General features: G+C 29.2%; 1 protein-coding gene across 1 annotated transcript in view; it reads left to right on the top strand.

The window, feature by feature from the left end:
- The first annotated feature begins 19,215 nt into the window (after positions 1-19,215).
- Positions 19,216-21,139, top strand: part of LOC103310246 — a 10,334-nt gene continuing 8,410 nt past the window's right edge. The window contains exon 1 of the mRNA XM_029486390.1: positions 19,216-20,108. Coding sequence (XP_029342250.1) covers positions 20,042-20,108 — 67 coding nt within the window. The 5' untranslated portion in view covers positions 19,216-20,041. The remainder of the gene's footprint in view (positions 20,109-21,139) is intronic.

Genomic DNA, 21,139 nt, shown 5'->3' with positions numbered 1-21,139 from the left:
CACAACACCAACACTCTATTAGAGTAATAATGGGGACATGAACGCAAAAATAGAAGGAGAAATATAAATGGACAATTCTCTCTATGGTTTCAATCCGTAGATTGAATTGTAGCCATCTCCCACTCTTCTCTCTAATCGGCCTTCCTTTTCATTTCCACATATGAGTCACATCCTTGATCCTTTGTTATCTGTTGAATGGTAAGGAAAGCGATCATAGTGTATAAAATGATAATGGAGATCGTCTCATAGATTTCAAGATGTCTGTGGTATCATTATAAACAACACATATTTCCAAAAATAAAAATCTCATTGATATTTTTACAATATAGGAAATGAATAACTGAAGAACTTCGAAATACAAATGGAAAGTTGGAAAATGGAAATTCTAGCCACGAGGCAAAATAGACAAATATAATAAACGCTATTTAGTGTTAGAAGAATCACAAAGAAGAACCCATTTTTAATAAAAAAAAAGTGACAGGTGAAATAATAAAAGTATTGAAGCAGCAAAAAACCGTAACAAACCTTGCATGCAAATGATACACAACCAATCTCAAAAAAAAATCATTTGAAATATAGGTAAACAATTTAAGGAACTAGCAAATAAGACAATTAGAAGACAACAATAACTACATGAGAATTAAGAATTTGAAAAACTCGAAGAAGATAGGAAGAACCAAAGCAAGTTTTTCCAATACTGCAAACTGCATAAATAAGATTTTAAACATCAAACACTCTTTTTAAAAAATGACCACAATGATCTGCTTTCAGAACCAAAAGATATATTAGTATAACATTTAAAAAACATTTTGATCTATCCTATAGCTGAACCATAATGCAAGAAACTCATCATAGACTAATTTGAGGATAACATCACAAACCTGAATAATAAATCTCCAGGAGAAGATTATATGAATTAGGAGTTATTTAAAATGGCTATAAAAGACATTATCTCAGAAGTACAAACTCAAATTAAAGAAATATGACACAAATGATCCCAAATTTTTGGAAAACTGTAAGAGTTTGTCGAATTTTCAAGAAATAAGACATTGTGATGGAATCGGACTACCATAAAATTTCCTTGTTCGACGCAGATTAAAAAAGACTATCGATGGCATTACTTAGAAGATTACAAGTTTATGCAGAAGACATATTAGCAGTATATCAAACTGGATTTAAAAGAGAAATATCTACAACGCAGCATATATTTACGATTAGACAGGTAATGGAAAAATTCTACGAATATATAAAAGACCTTCAAATTATTTTTGTGAACTTTAAGAAGTGTACGATTGTATTGACCGGAAACAATTCTGGACATTTTCAAAAATAATTTAGGAATACCAAAGAAACGATTGAAACTTGTCAAAATATGTAACCAACAGACATACTGCAAAGTCCGCTTTATACATATAGTCCATAACCAAAATGTTTTCATGTTCATTCCCGTACGATAAGGACAAATGGTCTTTCCATGCCTTAATGATTCTGCTAAGGTTATAATCTCATCTTCTGCTTCTTAATTAGCTTTATATCACGCACGTGTGTTATTCAATTTTTATTTTTATTTGGATATTTGAAATTTAATGCTTTTTTCAGTATTGAGCAGTCCTCTAACCATTCGTTCTAACCTAATGTTGAAAAGCATAAGAAATACTACGTTTCTCTGTCTTAAACCCCATTTTCACATCAAATACTTTCGATTCCTGGTTCCATTGAACTTAAATTTGATTTTCTCCTATATTAATATAGAACCAGACATTGTTTTTTTAAATTTTGAGTTCTTTATATTTCTCCTATGTCTTCGTTGCTGCCCATTACTCCTATATTAATATAGAACCAGACACTGTTTTTTAAGTTTATGTATAGCATGCAAAGATCTTGATTATATTTATAACTCTTTTTTCATTAATTGCTAAATTATGTGGATCTGGTCTAATATATTTCAAGTATATTATACTACGTAATGGGATTTAGACATTTATATTATTAGTAGATTAACCACATACCCTTATAATAATATTACAATAACCAAAATCTTTTCATATATCTTCCTATTGTTTTATTATGTACCCTTTCATAATAATATGTGGTAATATAGGCCTATTTCGCAGTTCATTATACCTATATTATATTATATGGTATCATAGTACCTAAAATTAATACTGAAAGAAAATGGAATAGTATCCTAGTTAGTTATTTTTATCTATAACTATCACATCATTTATAATATTGTTATTCGATAAATTTTTCCTTTAAATTGTAAAGCTTTTATAATTCATGTATATTTTTTATTGTGTCTAGTGAACCTATAGAAAAATAAATGTATGAGTAATAAAGTAAAAATGAAAACTTAATTTAACCTAATTAAAATTATTGCAGTATCAACATGCGAAACTCTAAACGAATATAAAGAAAATAGTATGAAAGATAATGAAGGTAATTACTTATTAAACTTTTTACAAAACACATATCTCACAAGTTATATAGAGTGTAAATATATATATTTTTTTGTGCACACTGACTTTTCAACATTTTTTTTTTCATTTATCTCATGATTTTTAATAATATTTTAGTTATTACGTAAAACAGCAAAACAGTTTTTCCGGTCCTCCTCTATGACTAATGGGGATATCGTAACGGGACACCCTGTATAGGTATATAGTCTAAAACCATTATCCAGTACTATAGCTGTTGTATTCAACTAAAATAAAATATATAAAGGTCAACACAAATATTTTCCAGTGATCATAGATATTTCAATAACTGACTTTCAACAATCTCCTCCTCTGTTAAAATATGATTACCTAGATCATATTCATCTGCTTCTAACGGCTGTCCGGATTAAGCGAAGTCCGGACTAATGAGGTCCGGATTAATGAGGTTCTACTGTACTTACATTACGCTAAAATAATAACTAAATTATTTTCATTTGCGTACACAAATATGCAACGAGCTAAATATACTGAAATATATAATCATTAAAACCTTGAGACATGTGAATGATATAACGTGTCTTTTTATAGGATATCAACATATTCTAGACCATTTATGTAAGTATACATAACTAGTTAATTATAGTGTTATATTTAAATATTTTAGAACCGTATACTTTCGATTTCTGGCCATACAACCAGTGTCGGCCTGACACACCAAAGGCCCATGGATAAGTTTTTTAAGGGGCCCCAAAAAATGTATACCATGCAATTTTTAGTAATAAGGGTTGTAGTATAAAATGTACCTTAATTATAATAATTTATAAACTATTATATAATTTAGTAAATATACGTTGCATTATTAATAATTATAAATTAATTGCGCACATTCACCAGGATAAAAAAATAAATAACCAAATATACAACAATATAACACCAAAGATATCGTGAACTATACCTAATTAGTTTGATGTGTCGGCAACAGCAATCGACCAAACGCGACTATAACATCATTCCAGTCGTATTGAAAAATCATAGCTGAATATTATGCAGTCGGCAATATTTTTATAAATAACTATTTCTTAAGGGTTGCAAGAAGACATTATTTATAATTTATAAATAATAACATTAAATTACAATATATATAAATCTAATATTAACACGAACCCTGACGAAGGGAATAATTCGTTTAATAATAATTAACTATGAAACTATTGAAAGATATGAAAATTACAAAACAATAAATAATAATTATCAATAATATTACAGTTTACATAGAAACAAAATTACGAAAACTTTATTATTATTTTTTTTTTTATATTTTTATTTGAAAATCTATACAGTTTTGCACAATAAGTTTATATGCTGAGAGTTATTTAATGACATGAAAGTTGTGAATTAAGCAACCACCCATTAGTGACTCTTGGCTATTGATTAGTTAGATTTTTTTATTTTATTTTTTATTTTTTTGACCATGAGACGTTAGACGTTAAAGTTTTGTAAAAGGTCACCAGTTGCTTTTTAATCTGCGGTTAGGATTTCCTGGGAGAGTAAGGATGGAAAGATCTTTTATGAGAGGGTTAGGATGAGTTTGGAGTCGTTTATGAAATCGTTTGTAGGAAGTGCGTGCTTCCTCATATATTGTTTTCATAGTTTCGAGTTTTCAAGTTTGAATTGGAGGTCTTCATGCCAAACCCGGTCGAAGGCTTGTGCAACGTCGAGAAAAATACAAGAGTAATAGAGCTTTTTTTCAAGGGATGTAGAAATAACATCAACAACTCGATGTAATTGATGTATTTTGCTATGTGAGTTGCGGAACCCGAACTGGGTATTCGGAAATATGTTGTTAGTGATAATATTTGGAATAATGTGTCTTATAATAAGTCTTTCTAAAACTTTTGAAAGGAATGGCAAAAGACTTATTGGTTTGAATGAGGTTGGGGTATTGAGTGGTTTGTCAGGCTTAGAGAACAGAACTATTTTGGAGAATTTTCATAGAATCGGAAAATATGACAGTCTGAGAATAGCATTAAAAATATATGTTATTTGTACTATGGCTTTTTTGGGAAGGCATCTAACTACTTTGGCCGTAATCAGATCAAAGCTGGGTGATTTTTTTAGTGAGTATTTTTGGATGGTCTGTTTAACTTCATCAGGGGTGAAATATTTTTCTGGTTGACTTATTGAAGATGGTAGGTTTAGGTAGGTGTTTACCTCATCAGTGTGTTCAGGTGTAAGTATATCATGATGTGGTTGGAATGTTTCGTAAAGATGAGCTTTAAAAACTTCGGCCTTATCGTTGTCAGAGAAGGCAAGTGAATTATCTGGTTTTTTGAGTGGGACTGAGGGGTGTTTATATTGAAGTAGTGTTTTGGTTTCGCGCCATAAGCTTCCGTCTACAGAGAAGAGTGAGGTTAGTTTTTGTTCATACATGTCAGCTTTGCTTTTAGCTAGACATTTTTTTAATGAATTTGCTTATTTATTATATGCACTTTTATGTGAGGATAACCGTGTGGTTTGCTTTTGCTCTGCGCTTTTCGACTATTAATGAGCGGACTTGCTCAGGCACAAAAGGGTGTTTATGAGCTGAGTTCATGGTGGTGCTTAGGGTGTATGATTTAGAAGACGCTGATTGAATAAGGGTTGTTAAATTGTCAACTGCATCGTCATTCTCCTGAGCAGATTTTAAGTTTATTTTTAGGTTAATTTCATCGGCTGATATTATGAAATTTAAGGCAATCAGTTGTTGCCGTAAAAAGTTTGGGACTAATAGTGCGTGTTTGCGGTGTGGCATCAATGTTGAGAATGACGGACGAATGGTCAGAGTTAAGATCCAGAATATTATTAATTGAACAGTATAAGTTACTAGGAATTTTTGTGACGAAGATGTCCAGAATGTCAGGTTTTTTCCTAACTGAGGTTGGCCAATATGTTGGCCCAGGGGGTGCAATAGTTTTGTATTTTTTCGTATTGGTGAAATTATAGAGCAAGTTTCCACGAGGGTTGGTGACTCGGCAACCCCAGCTTTGGTGTTTCACGTTATAATCACCACCAATAATGAAGTTATTGGCCGTTGAGTCAAAAAAGTTGGTAAGGTTATCAATAGTTAAATTATGTCTAGGTGGACTATAGATTGCGGCGATAGCAACAGGGATATTATTAATTAAAATTGAAATGGAACATGATTGGAAATGATTTTGAGAGTATTTGGCAAGTTGGTAGTATTTAAGATTTGATTTAATGAGTATGGCTGCTCCGCCATGAGTTGTGCCATCTGGATGGTTGGATTTGATTAGGCTATAACCAGGAATAGATATATAAGAATACTCAGTGAAATGGGTTTCAGAGATTAGAGCGATGTCAATGCGTTTGTCGAATAGAACACTCTGCAGTTGATTGACGTGATTTTTTAGACCGTTTGCGTTGAATAATATAATTGATAAAGAATTATTAGTGTATGAGTTATTCATTTTTGTTATTAAGAAGGGAACTAATTACTTGAGTTAGGAGAGCGATCAGTGGATTGATGAGTGACTTTAGTTCGTCCACAAAGGAAGATATGGTTGCAGTTAGATCACTAGGGGGGGGGGTTGGAGGAGAGGACTATGATGGTTGGCTAGAAGTGGCCTGAGAATAAGTTTTAGGGGGGCAGCTGAATTATTTCCAGATGAGGTTGGTAATAGGTGGTTTGCTTTTACATTATAATTGTTTACTTTGTGCTTAATATTATCGTGCAAGAAGTTACTTTTTTTGGTTGGTGTTTTACGACGTTGCAATTCTTTGTAGACACTGCATCCTTTATAGTTGGCCGAGTGGTCGCTGGAACATAAGGCACATTTGGCTGCTGTGTCACGTGTTTTGGTGCATTCTGTGGATGGATGAAATGCGCTGCAGCGAACACAGCGTGAAGGATATCCGTAGTAAGCTCTTGTATGGCCATAGTCTTGGTAGTTTAGACATTGGCTTATAACTTTCGGTTTGTTGGGCTCTTCAACTTTGATTTTTGTGTGGAGAAAATCAGAGAGTTTGAAGATTTAATTTGAGTGGTCGGTGGGCTCGAGATCGATAAGGAAGAGAGGTAATGGCGATTTAGTGGTCTTATGTAGGACATTTGTGACCTTTCTTACTCCAAAGAGGCGCAGTTCAAGTTCACTTTTTATTAATTCGGTGGATGTAGTAGGATGTAAGTTTCGCAAGATGACACGAATAGGCTTGTCCTCCCTTAGCTGGTATGTGTGAAATTGGGCATTTAGATCTCTCAGAAAATGGATCAATGTTCTGTATGCATCGGGATTGGCGGTTTGAATTTTCAGACTGTCTGCCGACGATTTGCAGAAAAAATTGTTGACTCTAATTTTTTTAATTAGTGCTGCACATAAATCTGGAAATTTCCGTAAGCCTTTCACAAAATTTGGTGGTTGTGGTTTGGTTGGATTGACAGAGTTTGGAATTTCTGAGGTAGGGTTTTGTATGTTATCGGTAGAGTTTTGTGTGATGGGAGGTTCAACTTGCAATAGTTCGTAACGATTTTTTGTTATGAATATTTTTTTGTTTTTATTCGTAAGATGATCAGGAGAACGCGGTTCGGATGAATCTGATAAATTTCTTTTATTAGGCATATGTGTCCACTCAGAATTTGAAGATTCGTCCATGTTGTCGGCATTGAGTGTAATATTATTTGTGTTTAGTTGCTTGTTTAGGCGACCGACTGTATATTCGCATTTTTGTTTTTGTTGATATTTTTGTTTGAAGATAGTGGCATGTTTATCTCGAGCAGAGGTCGAGTCTCGCCGTTTGACGGCGATAACGCGACGTGTATTATATAACGGCACTGGTGATTTTGCGCACTGAGTTAATTTACATATTGAAAGAAACGCTTTTAGACGCACTTAGTTAACAATTTTGATAATTAAAGCAATGGTGGACGTGTATTTTTTTATTACTTTATGTATGTGTAAAATTTAAAATTTTCGGATAAAGAGTTAAAGCGAGATCACAACAATTTTGCGGAGTGTAATAATACGTGTGCATCGTACGGTGTGACGTTGGCAACTAATTACGAAAACTAAAATTATATTTTTACTATAGAATGTGAACATCCAAAAGTAAATGTTTTATCTTCATCATTATTATATATATTATTTATATATATAACTAGATTTAGACATATAGTATTCAACATCATAGTATAATAGGTACATATTTTTATATGCAATATTTGCATGATCACTGAATTCAACAACGGGGCTCCTGCAGGGTCGGGTAAGCGGGGCCCTCGTACAGTCGTCCGAGCAATTGTTTTTGAAGCGAGAGATAAAACCTAACTTAACCTAAAGTAGCGCAATTATTCCAAAAAACCTCAAGTATGCAATACTCTCACATAATAGATAATAGGTAAGCATCTGATTATTGATCGAATTTTTAAGACTTTACAATATTTCTTTACCCTGGACCCATAAAATATGCCCCCCTCCAAAAAAAAAAAAAAACGGAAGGACCCCGGCCGCGTTCGCGGCCTAACGGCCTTGGCCAGCCGACACTGCATACAACTCTTATGTCTTCAATTTTCACCTATAGTTTCTATATTTTTTTGGAACTGTAAGCTTATTTTTAGTTTAAGTATAGCAAAAAGAGTACTTAAGTACTCATAACTCTTTTCTCATTAGCTAAATCCCAAATTAATACCCCTAATCTGATTCTAATCCCCCCGTCTATTTAGTTATTGTTTCTTTATCAATTTTGTTTGTCTTTTTATTTAGTGTCTTAATATCAAAATTCTTGGTTCTAATTTTCTTATAAGTAACTCAATTAACTAACAATCCCTCTACAACTTTTCACATCTAGTATAAATCATTTTTACTTGAATCAATCATTCCGTGGTCAACCTGGTTCTTTACATATTATCGTCTCAGTGAAATCCTCGTGTGCTTATGGATGTAGTAAAATTTCATACTGCATATCTTAGTAAAATATTGAGTACATTTTTTTTCTCGTATCGAATATTTTTTAAACCCTTTTATTTTATAAGTATTTTAATGGTTCAAAATGGTTTTCCATGTTTATATATTTTTTGTTCTAGGCCATCTGTACTCCATCCACGATAAAAAGATACCTCGTCATCGATCAGTTTTCTTCGAGCGGTGGTCAGGTGACACCTAATTTTTACCCACACCGAATCAATCATCTGATTGGTTAAGGCATGCCCCTGCACGATAATCAGTCACTGATCTTAACATGCATTTTGTATAGTATTCTGATCTGCTAATAGAGCCAGTCCGTATCTGTGAAGTTAAAATACCTACTACAATTATCAGTGTTCTAGTTCAACTAATTTACTGATCTTAAATTCGATGTTCTTATCACAAAATCCCGAAGCTCCACGTAAATTATTTTATGCTTTTGTTGTGTTTGTTTCTTAATTATTGAGTTCTTCGTATTGGGTTGTTGGTCAAATGACAATTCCCGTTAATGGAGGGGTTAACATAGTGATGGTGTAAGACGTTGTTGTTACGGTGGTACGATTTAATGCTGCATTCCACCTATATGTGTCAGGGAGTTCCAAGGGATGTCATCCCCCTTACTCAATTACCAAGACACAGTTATATTAAACTTTTAGATAGCCTTCTATGAATTGTTAAAAATCTGCATCCGGGAAGAGGGAACTAATTATTCACCCCGTTTTTGTAAGTGCGTCATCGTGGGCATGGCATGAAGCGCATTGTGTTTGATTAGTAATGTAGGTATTTTAATATCAAAATATTTTCAGTAAACTGTGGCTGGTATACTCGTACCGTAATTTAATGTTATTATAACTATTATTATATTTTCCCGGTAATCGTCCAGAGGAGGTGGTGGAATATATACATTTTTATATATTTATATTATGTATCTATTGGTTTATTTTTTATATTTGTTTTTCTTATTTATTTGAGTTTTATGCCTGTTCGGCTTTCACGAAACTATATTAAATTAATGCACTTCTTTCTCTACCTAATAATGTGTTACAAGTATTATTATTGTTATTATACCAAATTTTTCTTCGTGTTTCAAACATCGAACTGTATCAGATGAAATTTCCGTCATTCCGGCCTATATCAGGTTTCAGGTCGTGGTTGGTGACCTTGTCAAGTGTGATAGGAGAGGCAACTTGCCACAAAGTTCATATTTTTTACAAAGCAATGTGATTTAGACATATACATTATTAGGAAATTATTATTATTATTATTACATACCCTTGTAATAATATTACAAGCTCCACAATCCATTCACATCCCTTCTTCTTGTTTTCTTACATACCCTTTTATATTAATATGTGTTATTATAAACCTATATCGCAGAATATTATATCTTATATTATACGGTAGGTATATTAGTAAAACAAAAAATGAAAGAAAATGGAACAATATCCTAATTAGTTATTATTGTCTATAACCAGCATATTACTTATAAATTATAATTTTGTTTTTTGAATAAAAGTGTTAATAATTCATTTATATTTTTTTAAATATATAGAAATAAAATGTATCACTAATAAAGTAATAATGAATACTTAATTGAACTAAATTCAAATAATTTCAGTGCCAACATGCTCTGTTCTAAGCAACTATCATGATAGTCAAGGTAATTACTAATTAGATATTAAACTGTATACAAAACATAAATCTTACATGTAATACTGAATATATTATCATATAATATACTCTCTAAAACCATGAAACGGTACTATTGCTATTGTATATAACTAAATAAAAAATATAAAGATCAACTAAAATATTTTTCTGTCAACAATGGTATTTTGATAGCTCTCACTTCAATTATGTTCTATGATATGGCTACAACAGAAGGCTCCTATGGCTAATTTTAATCCACTGTTGTTCATAATATTTATTATTTTTAGTATTTAGTGTAGCATAAGATAATAAAACATGACTGACCCGTTATTTCGAAATGTACCAATGTTTTCGAAAATGTTTTATTTGGTACATGGTTTCAAGTCGTTATGAAACAACGTTTAATAAAAAAAAAAAGTGAGCAAATGGGTGCTCTCTACTGTACAGTTGGTTACAAGTGGTTCACTGTTATGGGTGGTGTTAACTTTGAATTCAATGATATAATATTATTGTAAAAGAAAAACGATTTAGAGCAAAGATGGCCTATGATATTACTAAGTATATTTGATGATATTATTGTGAATGAAGTAATCTATATTTAACCTGAAAAAACTGAATATAATAATGTATCCTCGTATAGGATCTAAACATAGTCTTGTCGATTTATGTAAGTATACATTAATAGTTATTTATAATATTATATTTAAAAAAGCGGGTAAGTGGATGTTGCTCTGCTGTACAGTAAGTTACAAGTGGGTCAATGTATCATGGATTCAGGATTGTATTAAACTGGATTTAAATGATTTTATATTTTATTATAGCCTGTAAGTTGAATTAATATTATAAATTACAACAAAATAACTAAAATCATTATTTTCATTTTTATTGGTTTCAATGGTAATATACAAATCGTTAGAAATTAAACTCCCATTTTATGCGGTTTTTCGTAATTTGTCAGTAGTTTTTCCCGTATCATTAAATAACTATTGAGAAAATGACCTCTCTGAAGTACCATCTTAATCCAATTTGCTAAAAGATAAGGTACTATATTTTGAAATCGATGTACTTATTCTTTCTTATAGAAATTTTGTATACAGGATATTAAAAAAAAAAATAATAAACATCATTGTAGAACCACTAGCTTCCTCGCTCCGTTCAGAATCTAAAATGTATAATGCATGGGGTACCTACCCTTATGAGGTGTGGTGATCTTGAGTACCTCAGTCACCACACCTCAGTCAGAGGTAAAGGTGTAGGTAGCCTAAAGATCTAGAAACAGTGTTTCATAAGCGGAAATCCATTAAAATTTCGGTAGGAGGGGCTAACATAATACATGCTGACATTATTACAATGTGAGTCACGGAGCTTTGATCTTACAAAACTAAAAAAAGAGGGGGCATGACGGACTTTCAGTGGGGGGGGGGGGCTAAGGTACCTAGTATTTTAATTTTTAAATCACAGTTTTACAAAAATAACCATAGATAATTATAATTTTATAAATAATTTAATTTCTGGTTTATGTTTCAATCTTTAATCGTTTTCTGTAACGTTATTCGATATTAATATTTAATTATAATTGTTTATCGTTTCTGTTTCATTATCCGTAGTCCGTTTTCAATCGTTTATCGTTTATCTATATGTTATCCGTTATCCGTTTCAATCGTTTTTTGGTTACTAATATGTCAACTGTTATCCGTGCCAATCGTTTATCGTTTGCTATTGGTTATAGATTTCATTCATTTTTTGAATCATTTAACGTCATATTCGTAACGTTATAAAAACGTTTTGGTTTCCTGCGGTTCAATCCTTTCACATCCCTTCCTCTTGTTTTATTATATTATACTATTTTATAATAATATGTGTTATTATAAACCTATGTCACAGTATATTATATCTTATGTTATACGGTATATTAGTACCTAAACCAAATAATGAAAGAAAATGGGAGTTAATTATTATATTCTATAGATAACTATCATTATTATATTTTTTGATCAATTTCTTCTTTAAATTGTAAAGTTTTTATGATTAAAGTAAATTATTTATTTAAGATATGTAGATGTTAAAAGTATAATTAATAAAGTAACAATGAATACTTATTTGAACCTAATTCAAATAATTTTAGCATCAACATGTGAATTTCTATTCAAATATCAAGATCCAAACCAGACAGATAATACAAGTAATTTCGTACTAAAGTGTTATTTAACTTTATTACATGGTTGCAAGTCGTTATAAAACAATAATTTTTTTTTGAAAAAATCATATTTTTAACTATTTTTTATAGTTTTATAAATATATACATTATAAATGCTGTTTTTTAAAACTACGTACAAATTGTGGTTTTCAAATAAAATTAATTTTTGTAATAATTAGGTTAGGTCCATTATAAAATAAATACATTATATATCACAGCAAGAATTTTGATAAGTATTAATTAATTTGAAATCTTTGTTGAATATCATTGACACTTGGTGGCCATTGTTTTTGTACGCTAAATAAATTAAATGAATAATTTAATTATATATATGTATATAATATTTTCTATTATCCATTATGGAAATTAAGTGTTTTAGTCATACTTCATTGCATTAAGTGAAAATAAAAATAAACATTTTTTTGTTTATTATATTGTATTTACGTACACAAATATGTTACGAGTTGATTAGAATGAAGTATAAAATCAAAAAAGTAAATACTAAGGTTTATGAATAATATATCGTATCTTTTGATAGGATTTGTATACACTGTTGAAGATTTCTGTAAGCATACATTAATAGTTATTTATAATATTTTATTTAAAAAATGTATAATGTATGGGGCACCCTTATCGGATTACGTATGTGACAACTGACAATCCCGCTTACTTAAGTTGCCAATGTAAAGGTGTAGCTGAAGATCTAGAAACACCTTAGGCTAGTAAGATCCAGTCACCGAAGTATCTTAAACAAAAAAATTTTCGATGGGTCAACCCCCCATTATACTATAAAACTATAATGAAATAACATATAATAGATTATAGTACTGTTGTATTTCTTAGTAGGTAATGCATAATATATTTATGATACATGTATTTACAATCGCAGAAAGATAATAGATCCATTAGGTCCAAATCATGTGGTTGTAAAAAAGTTCATAACCTAAGTATTTTATACTACGTAATGTGATTTAGACAATTATATTATTAGGAGATTATACACCATTGTAATAATATTACAAGCACCCCAAGCCTTTCACATCACTTCATGTTGTTTTATTATATACCTACTCGTTTATAATAATATGTGTTATAATAAGCCTAGGTCGTAGAATAGGTATTATATATTATATTATATGATATATATTACTATATTAGTACCTAAATCATATACTACATGAAAATGTAATAAATCCCAGTTAGTTATTATTATCTATAACTATCATATTATTTATATTTTATATTATTGATTTTCCATATTTTTTTCCTTAAATTGTAAAGGGTTTATAATTCATGTACTTATATTTTTTACTGTGTCTAGTAATAACTACCTATGTATATATAAAACGTATTACTAATAAAGTAACAATGAACACTTAATTGAACTCAATTCAAATTATTTCAGTTCCATTATGCATTTTTGTACTCAATTATCATGAAAATAATAAGGTAGAAAATGAAGGTAATTCGTTTCTAAACTGTTTACAAACCATAAATCTTATACGTAATGTAGAATATCTATATTTTAGTATTTATGCTCTGAAACTATGAACCGGTACTATGGCCTCTTGTAATCAACTAAAATAAAAAAAAATAATTAATTATATTGATATTTTTAGATAACCCTCAAGAACCAGATCCGTTTTGCAATGAATACAGCGAAACGGAATGAATGTGAGTAAGCAACATTTGAATACTATTAGATATTTACAGATCACAAAAATTAATTTTGAATTTTTTTATAGGATTAATAAAATCATGGTAAGTAAACAATATATTGCATTATTACATAATATTTAACGAAATGTTGATAAATGTTTAGCTTGTGTTCAATTGTATTTTATTTTAATTTAATTTTACTTACATTACGTGCTTTTCCCAATTGGTACAGTTTCTTGAAATAAGCCATTATATAGGTACCTACACATTTTACCTTTTGGGATTTCCAAATCCTGTTTAATATAGAAAATAAATAAAAACTACGTTATCTACCAGGTTAAAGGCTTTAGAGATGTCCGAATAGATAGCGTTGACTTGTGAATAGTTTTAGAATGCGTTTAGAAAGAAATGCTATTAAGAATGGAATTTGAAAAATATATTATAATCTTATATTTTATGTACCTACTGATGGAATATTTATAAAAATACTCTATTTCAAAGAAGTTTGGAAAAAAAATCGACGGAAATTTGTCACGGTTCGCACACGTGTCAGCGCGGCCGAATATTACAGCCAATCAGAGCCGGGACTGTTTAGTATTTTCAAAATTATTTGGAATAGAGTATACCTCCAATTTTATGTGTGCTGTACATTTCCCAATTTTTATGATTAGATCGATGATTTAAATAAAGTTTATTTAAATTATGTATTCATGTTGGGTTCTACAGTACCTTGTAAGTTACAATATTTATTAAATATAATGGTAATATTAAATAGAAAATATACACATTAAAAGAATAATAAATTAAACATAAGATAGGAAGATTCAAAAATCGTGAAAAATAATTAGGTACATTAAATTATTCAAGAATTTCATATTTTTAGAAAAAAAAACATTTTAATAAATAGAAAAAGTCACAGATCCCAAGTATTAAATTTAGTTGTGTATTTTAGTTGATAAAAAAAAATAATTAATAACCTGGGATTAGTACACACATATCATACATAATATAGTAACTATTATACATATACAATTAACTATTAATCAGTATATAATGTATTCAACTAAAATAAAAAAAGTTTAAATAAATCTAACTGTTATTCTTTTATTTTTAGATCAACTTACTACATCCAACTGGATATTGTATTTCCATAGGGCACACTGGAATTATTTTGATTTAATATAATAATAAATACGTTATCTTATTATAATATATAACTTTACTATTTACATATCAAAATGCACTTATAATCACTTAGGTATGTTATGTTAAACACTAATTACTTAAGTTGCAATGAAAAAGAATGCACTTCAATTATTAAGGAGATTTTATGGTTTTCTAGATGTACGTATATCATATTAATATTATTCATATTGTTCAAAATTATAAAGTATAATAAAACACATACACGTAATAAAATTATTCTCTTCTTTATTTTTTTTTTTACTTTAAATGTTACAATTTATGCCTGATGCCTCATGGGCATACAAAATTAAATATTACCTCAGTTTTATTCTGTAACTAGTAGTTATGTATGAAAACATAATTAAACTAACAAGGTTTAGAAGTTGTATTTGGTTTACCTAGTGTCTTTTGTTTTAAAGAATATCTTATCTCATGATTGCTATGTTAATTGTATGCCCCTAAATGTTGCCATGATAATTTTATTAACTCCAAACAAAAGTGATTTTACGGAGTATGCTCAACGATTAATTGAATACTTTGTGATGAGATTTTATCAGATTTATGGAAATTACAATGTTCCTATCAAACAATGTTCACAGACTTCTTCATATTATTACTGACTATCATAATTTTGGCCCATTAGATTAGTGTAGCTTTTACCCTTTTGAAAATGATATGAAAGTATTAAAATCTGCACTTCAAAAATACGAAAAACTATAACAGCAGTATATCCATAGGTTAGGTTAGTGCAATTTTCCAAAAAAAAAAAAAAAAACCAAAATACTTATTTTTAATAAAGATAACTTCATGTTTAAACAATTGCATTTTAAGGGTCCTTTAACCAAGAATATAATAGGTCCTCTGCAATATCATCATTTGAATTTTAGTAATATTAGGTATGTTATATACTACTCTTGATCGAGATATTTATCTCATGACTAACTGTGGTAAAAATGTAAAATAGTAAAATATATACACTTTGCTAATAAACAAGTTAATAATAAGAAAGTCCCAGTTATTGTAAGCCATTATTTCATTAACAAAAGTCCATTTTACATTAATCCCATTTCCTCTGACTTGTTAGATATTTATAAAGTTGAAAACATTTCAGATGACATTTTAAAATTAGATACAATTAAATAAACAATAATGGTCATTAACAGTGTTGAGCAAAGATAATTAAATATTTATCTAGATATAGATAAAGATAATTGAGTATAATTTGATATATAGAGAATATTTTCAGTAAACTTACTATTGTAGTTTATCTAGATAATTAAAAAGATAATTGTTTTTTCTATTTCACATTTATAACTACAAAAATCTATACAATACTTTTAAAGTTTTAACTTTATTAATTATTATACCTAAGATCAAATAGGTACCAAAACAAAATTATTTGTAAAATATAAAATTGCCATTTATAAGAATAAAAACATATAAGTAGGTAATAAGATTAGTAGATCTTTAATCATAAATCATAAATGTAATGTTTAAAATTGTTATTGCATATTTTGGCTAATGTAGAAAATAGAAAAAGTTTCCTTTTCATTATAATATTACTTATATTAAAAGTATTATTATACAGTAGTACCTAACGTTCAGAGCATAATGAGTTATGGCTAGTCGATTGCAACACAGCAACACATTATTGTTCTAATAAATGATAATAATATTATATTTAGTAAATGTATTGTATTAATGGTTTGGAGGAGATAGTAGAGTTGATAATAATTAATAATTATTTGAAATACCAGCTATTTTTAGAAATGTGTACTAAACAAATAATTTTGTTGTAAATACTTGTAATACACTTGTCAGTCATACCAATCGAACTATTGGCTACCAAAAAAAAATATTTTAATGAAATATTTGTATCTAGATAATTTAGTTAAGATGTCGAGGTTATTCATCTAAGATGATACATCGTATAAACATTTTTAAAATTATCTAGATAGGATAAAAAATAGTTAATTATTTATCTAGATAAATTTATCTTATTATGTTCAACACTGGTATTGAATAACTTTTTAAATACTTTCAGCATGAAGTATTTTGAATGGTATTTTAAATACTTTTTGGTATTGAATACTTTGGTTTTTTATTTCGAACATTTTATTTTTATTCGAAATAATTGGTTGGAAAAATATTATTGTCAACTACAATAATAGAATAATAGTTTTATTTAATATTCTGTATTTCTGTGTTAGCCGAAGCCCCAAGGTTTGTGAAAGCCAGATTTCTAAAAATAGTTATTGAATAACAATATTCCCTTTAAATCAGAGAATTTTTTCGTTTTCGTTTTTGTTTATTGATTTAAAAAATACCGTTTTTGTTTAACGTTTTTAAACGTTATTGATTATTACGTTTTTGATCATAATTTTTTTTTTTTTATATTATATTCTTATAACTTATAACGTTTAACTTTTAAGTTATAATAGTAACGATAGCAATATAGAAATGCACTTAAAAGTTAAAAATTAAAATTAACTATTCTTAATGTTTAAATTTTAAATCAAAATTAGAATTTATATAAAAATTAGAAAATTCAAAATTTCTGTATCAAATTAAAATTTTTTTAAAGTTAAAGATTAAAAAGTAAAGACAAGTGAAATTTTTTTCAATTTTTTTTTTCGTGGTATAAATAATTTAATAATGTATAATACTATGATTTATTTTCGTTTTCGTTTTTGATTTCGTTATTAAATTTTTTTCGGTTTTTGGGATTTTTTGTTATGGTTTTTCAGTTGTTTTTTGTTTTTGTTTTATTAATTGTTTTCGGTTTTTGTTTTTTTCCGTTAATAACGTTTTTTAAAAACGTTTTTCATCCCTGCTTTAAACTATTAGGTAACTATAAGATAACCTGATAACCTACTACATATGTGTTTATAGTACGATAATTAGAAACCCACTTTATAAACCAAAAGTATTTTAAAAGTATTCCAAAGTATTTGAGTAGTATTTAAAATACTATACAATTAAGTATTTGAGTAGTATCTCAAATACTTAAAAAAAAATGTATTTGAGTATTTACTCAAGTACTATTTAAAAGTATTCTTTTCAGGACTGGTCATTGCGTGGTGGTACTGTACGGTATGCGGTCGGCCGGTTTGTGGCGCATGGTGTGTGCGAGAGCGCGCGGCGGCGATGCGACACGCTAGTATGGGAACGAGTTACGAGAGTGGCCACCTACATGGGGTACCCCGTTTTGTCTCATCACATAGTATATCTTGATATTATACATAACCATATAAATTATATTTTTAATGATAAAATAATGCATGTTAAAAAATCAGCCCCCTCTCCCGTGACAAAATCATTTAACCGCCACTGCAACGTATGAGGAGCTTTGTACTATATTCTCAATCATTTTTTTGTTAAATGTAGGCAATCTTTTTAGAAATCTTGTACTAAATGTTCAAATCTTTAATAAAAAAATAAAATGTTTCCCTGTTATCATCAACACGGGTCAATGATATTTTCAGTCTGTCCGTGGTTTTATTTTTTAGCACAACATTTATATCTTAGTCCGTGTTTTATAGTCCATTTAATAGTTCATTATATTTTAGTTTGTGAGATTAACAAAAAGTCACGAGATACAATAAAGTGATTAATATAAAATTATTAGTTATAATTTACAAAGTATAAAATATAATACTCGAGTATAATATAAAACTTAAGCTGAAATATTATAAACGTTAAACAAAAAAACTGTGGGTACACTGCTGTAGCATTGTTCATAAAGTCGTTTGGGAAAAATAAACAAATGAAACAAATAAAGAACTGAAAATCATCAACAATAAAAATACGTGACGTGTTCATTAAACGACACATGTGTTGTCTGGTGTATTTCTCCATTTTTTCCCAACTAACTTCTTGTATTCTGTATTTCTTATTTTTTTCTTATTATTTTGTATAATATTAATTATGTTTGCTGTGTTAAAATATAGGTTAGCAGTTTCCAGGAATGTAAATATAAGTATACAAGTGCCATCTTTATACAACACTGACTAATATATTATAAATTTTACACCAAATAAAACCAGCAGCACCCAGACATTCAATGTCCAGTGTTGATGATAACGGAGGAACCTCTTGGTGGTATGTTTGTATGTAAGTATGTATGAATTATTGTGGTGGAGTGGTGAAGGGGGTAATTGAGAGGCGGTCGTCTCTGAGTTTCTTATGTGATTGAGTGTTGGGCTATAATTTAGTGGCAACTATGAGTCTGTTAGTTGCAAATAATATGAATGTACCTATAGGTAGGGGGTAATGTATAAAACATAGCTCTATCATACGTTCGATTACAAAGCATAACATTTTTTTATTTAATTTTTTTTTTTGCCAAAATACACTGCTCCAAGCCGATCTGTATATATTTTTATGATATTTTCATATCTACTCTGCGATTGAGTGATGTGAGATAGCGTGCGCGTGCTCATTAAGTACATCGTTTTCGGAGATATAATGTAGATGGGTTACGAGGTACAACATACCGAGGATTGATAAGTCATTACACGGTGGGGTGTGGCGGAGAGCGACAAGTAACGTCTAAGAATCGCTCAGTTTAGGAGTCCATGGGCTAAGTTTCAGAACTCTCCGTTTCATACTACTTCCATGTTACTTGTATGCTTAAATTCGATGCCACTCGAAATATTATATTTATTTGGCAGTATAAACGTATTTTTCAAAATAATAATATGTTAGCAACATATTATGCAGTTTTGTGATTTTTGCACCATTGTTCCGTGCCTAATATGTAAACAAAAAAAGATTATTTACTAATAGGTATTTGCCCAAATGGTTTATTGAGTTGCTCTGGATACTCGTATTTTGTTTTGTATTTACAGTTACCTTTTAAATACCGTTGTTGAACGACGTTTACTATAATTCTTACTTTATTTTATTCAAAGCCGTTATCGTTATTAATTTATAGTAGACACATAACTTCAAACATGGTTAATAATATGTTAGCTTTTTATTTTATGTTTTATTTTATTGCATGTACTTTTGCGGATCCTGGTGATTATATTTTTTTTATTATACGACAAATAACATATTAATATTTGTGGATAATCGTTAAAGTTTAAGTTAACTATAAAATATATTATTATAATTTAAATGCATAGACTTATTGTTATTTTAATAAATTAAAATATAACAATCAAAATATATTATTTATAATAAAAGGAAATTTATTCTGGCACTACATCTTTAACAGACAATCTATAAGAGAATCTATAAATAGGCCCAATATTAAACTTTTTTTTTTTGTATAACTTACCTAAGGTTTGCACTGGTAGCTATGGTCATTATAGTTATTAGCTTACTTATTTATTTTGTTTAAATATGTAATTTATCATATTACCACTATCCAAAAGTATTACATATATTTGTAATAATTCTACGTTTATAACAATGTCTTATTAATTATTGAAAGGATATCGGCACACAGTGACGGATAGGCCCACCGGGAATTCGGGATTTTCCCGGTAGGCCATATCTTGTGTTAATGTATGGGGGCCCCCCGGGCCCAACTGAACCTTGTGTAATAAAGATTGAAAATAATTTTAATAAAGATTCAAATTGACTAATTTAATATTTTTAACCACTACAAGAAAAATACCATAATCATTTGGCTATAAACAATATTTATTTTTGTTCCCGTATCGGCCGTATCATTGGGAACGTTGAGATTTATTTTTAGATTAGAGTTATAGAAACCCGTATTTATAGTAACGGTAGAATACAGGCATACAGCAGCTGTACTACCTATATAATGCACCAATGCGGTATTGTGGTGGTTAAACGCTTTTATAGTTTTATTTTTATGTCCTGTTGTCAGTTGTCACCGTATTAATTATTATTGACTTGTTTGATTGTCAATTATTTAATAAATTATTGTATATTATTATATACATTATTAAACTATGAATACCGCTGACAAAAAACGAAAATATAAGTCTCCAGGAGCATTGAAACAAAGTAAAAAAAATAGAGAGGCATTACTACAATGTGCAAATGACAAAAATAAAAAAAAAAATCAATTTTTT

Source organism: Acyrthosiphon pisum, chromosome A1, assembly GCF_005508785.2.
Source record: "Acyrthosiphon pisum isolate AL4f chromosome A1, pea_aphid_22Mar2018_4r6ur, whole genome shotgun sequence".
Taxonomy (NCBI): Eukaryota; Metazoa; Arthropoda; class Insecta; order Hemiptera; family Aphididae; genus Acyrthosiphon; species Acyrthosiphon pisum.
This window is presented reverse-complemented; position numbering and strand designations above follow the sequence as displayed.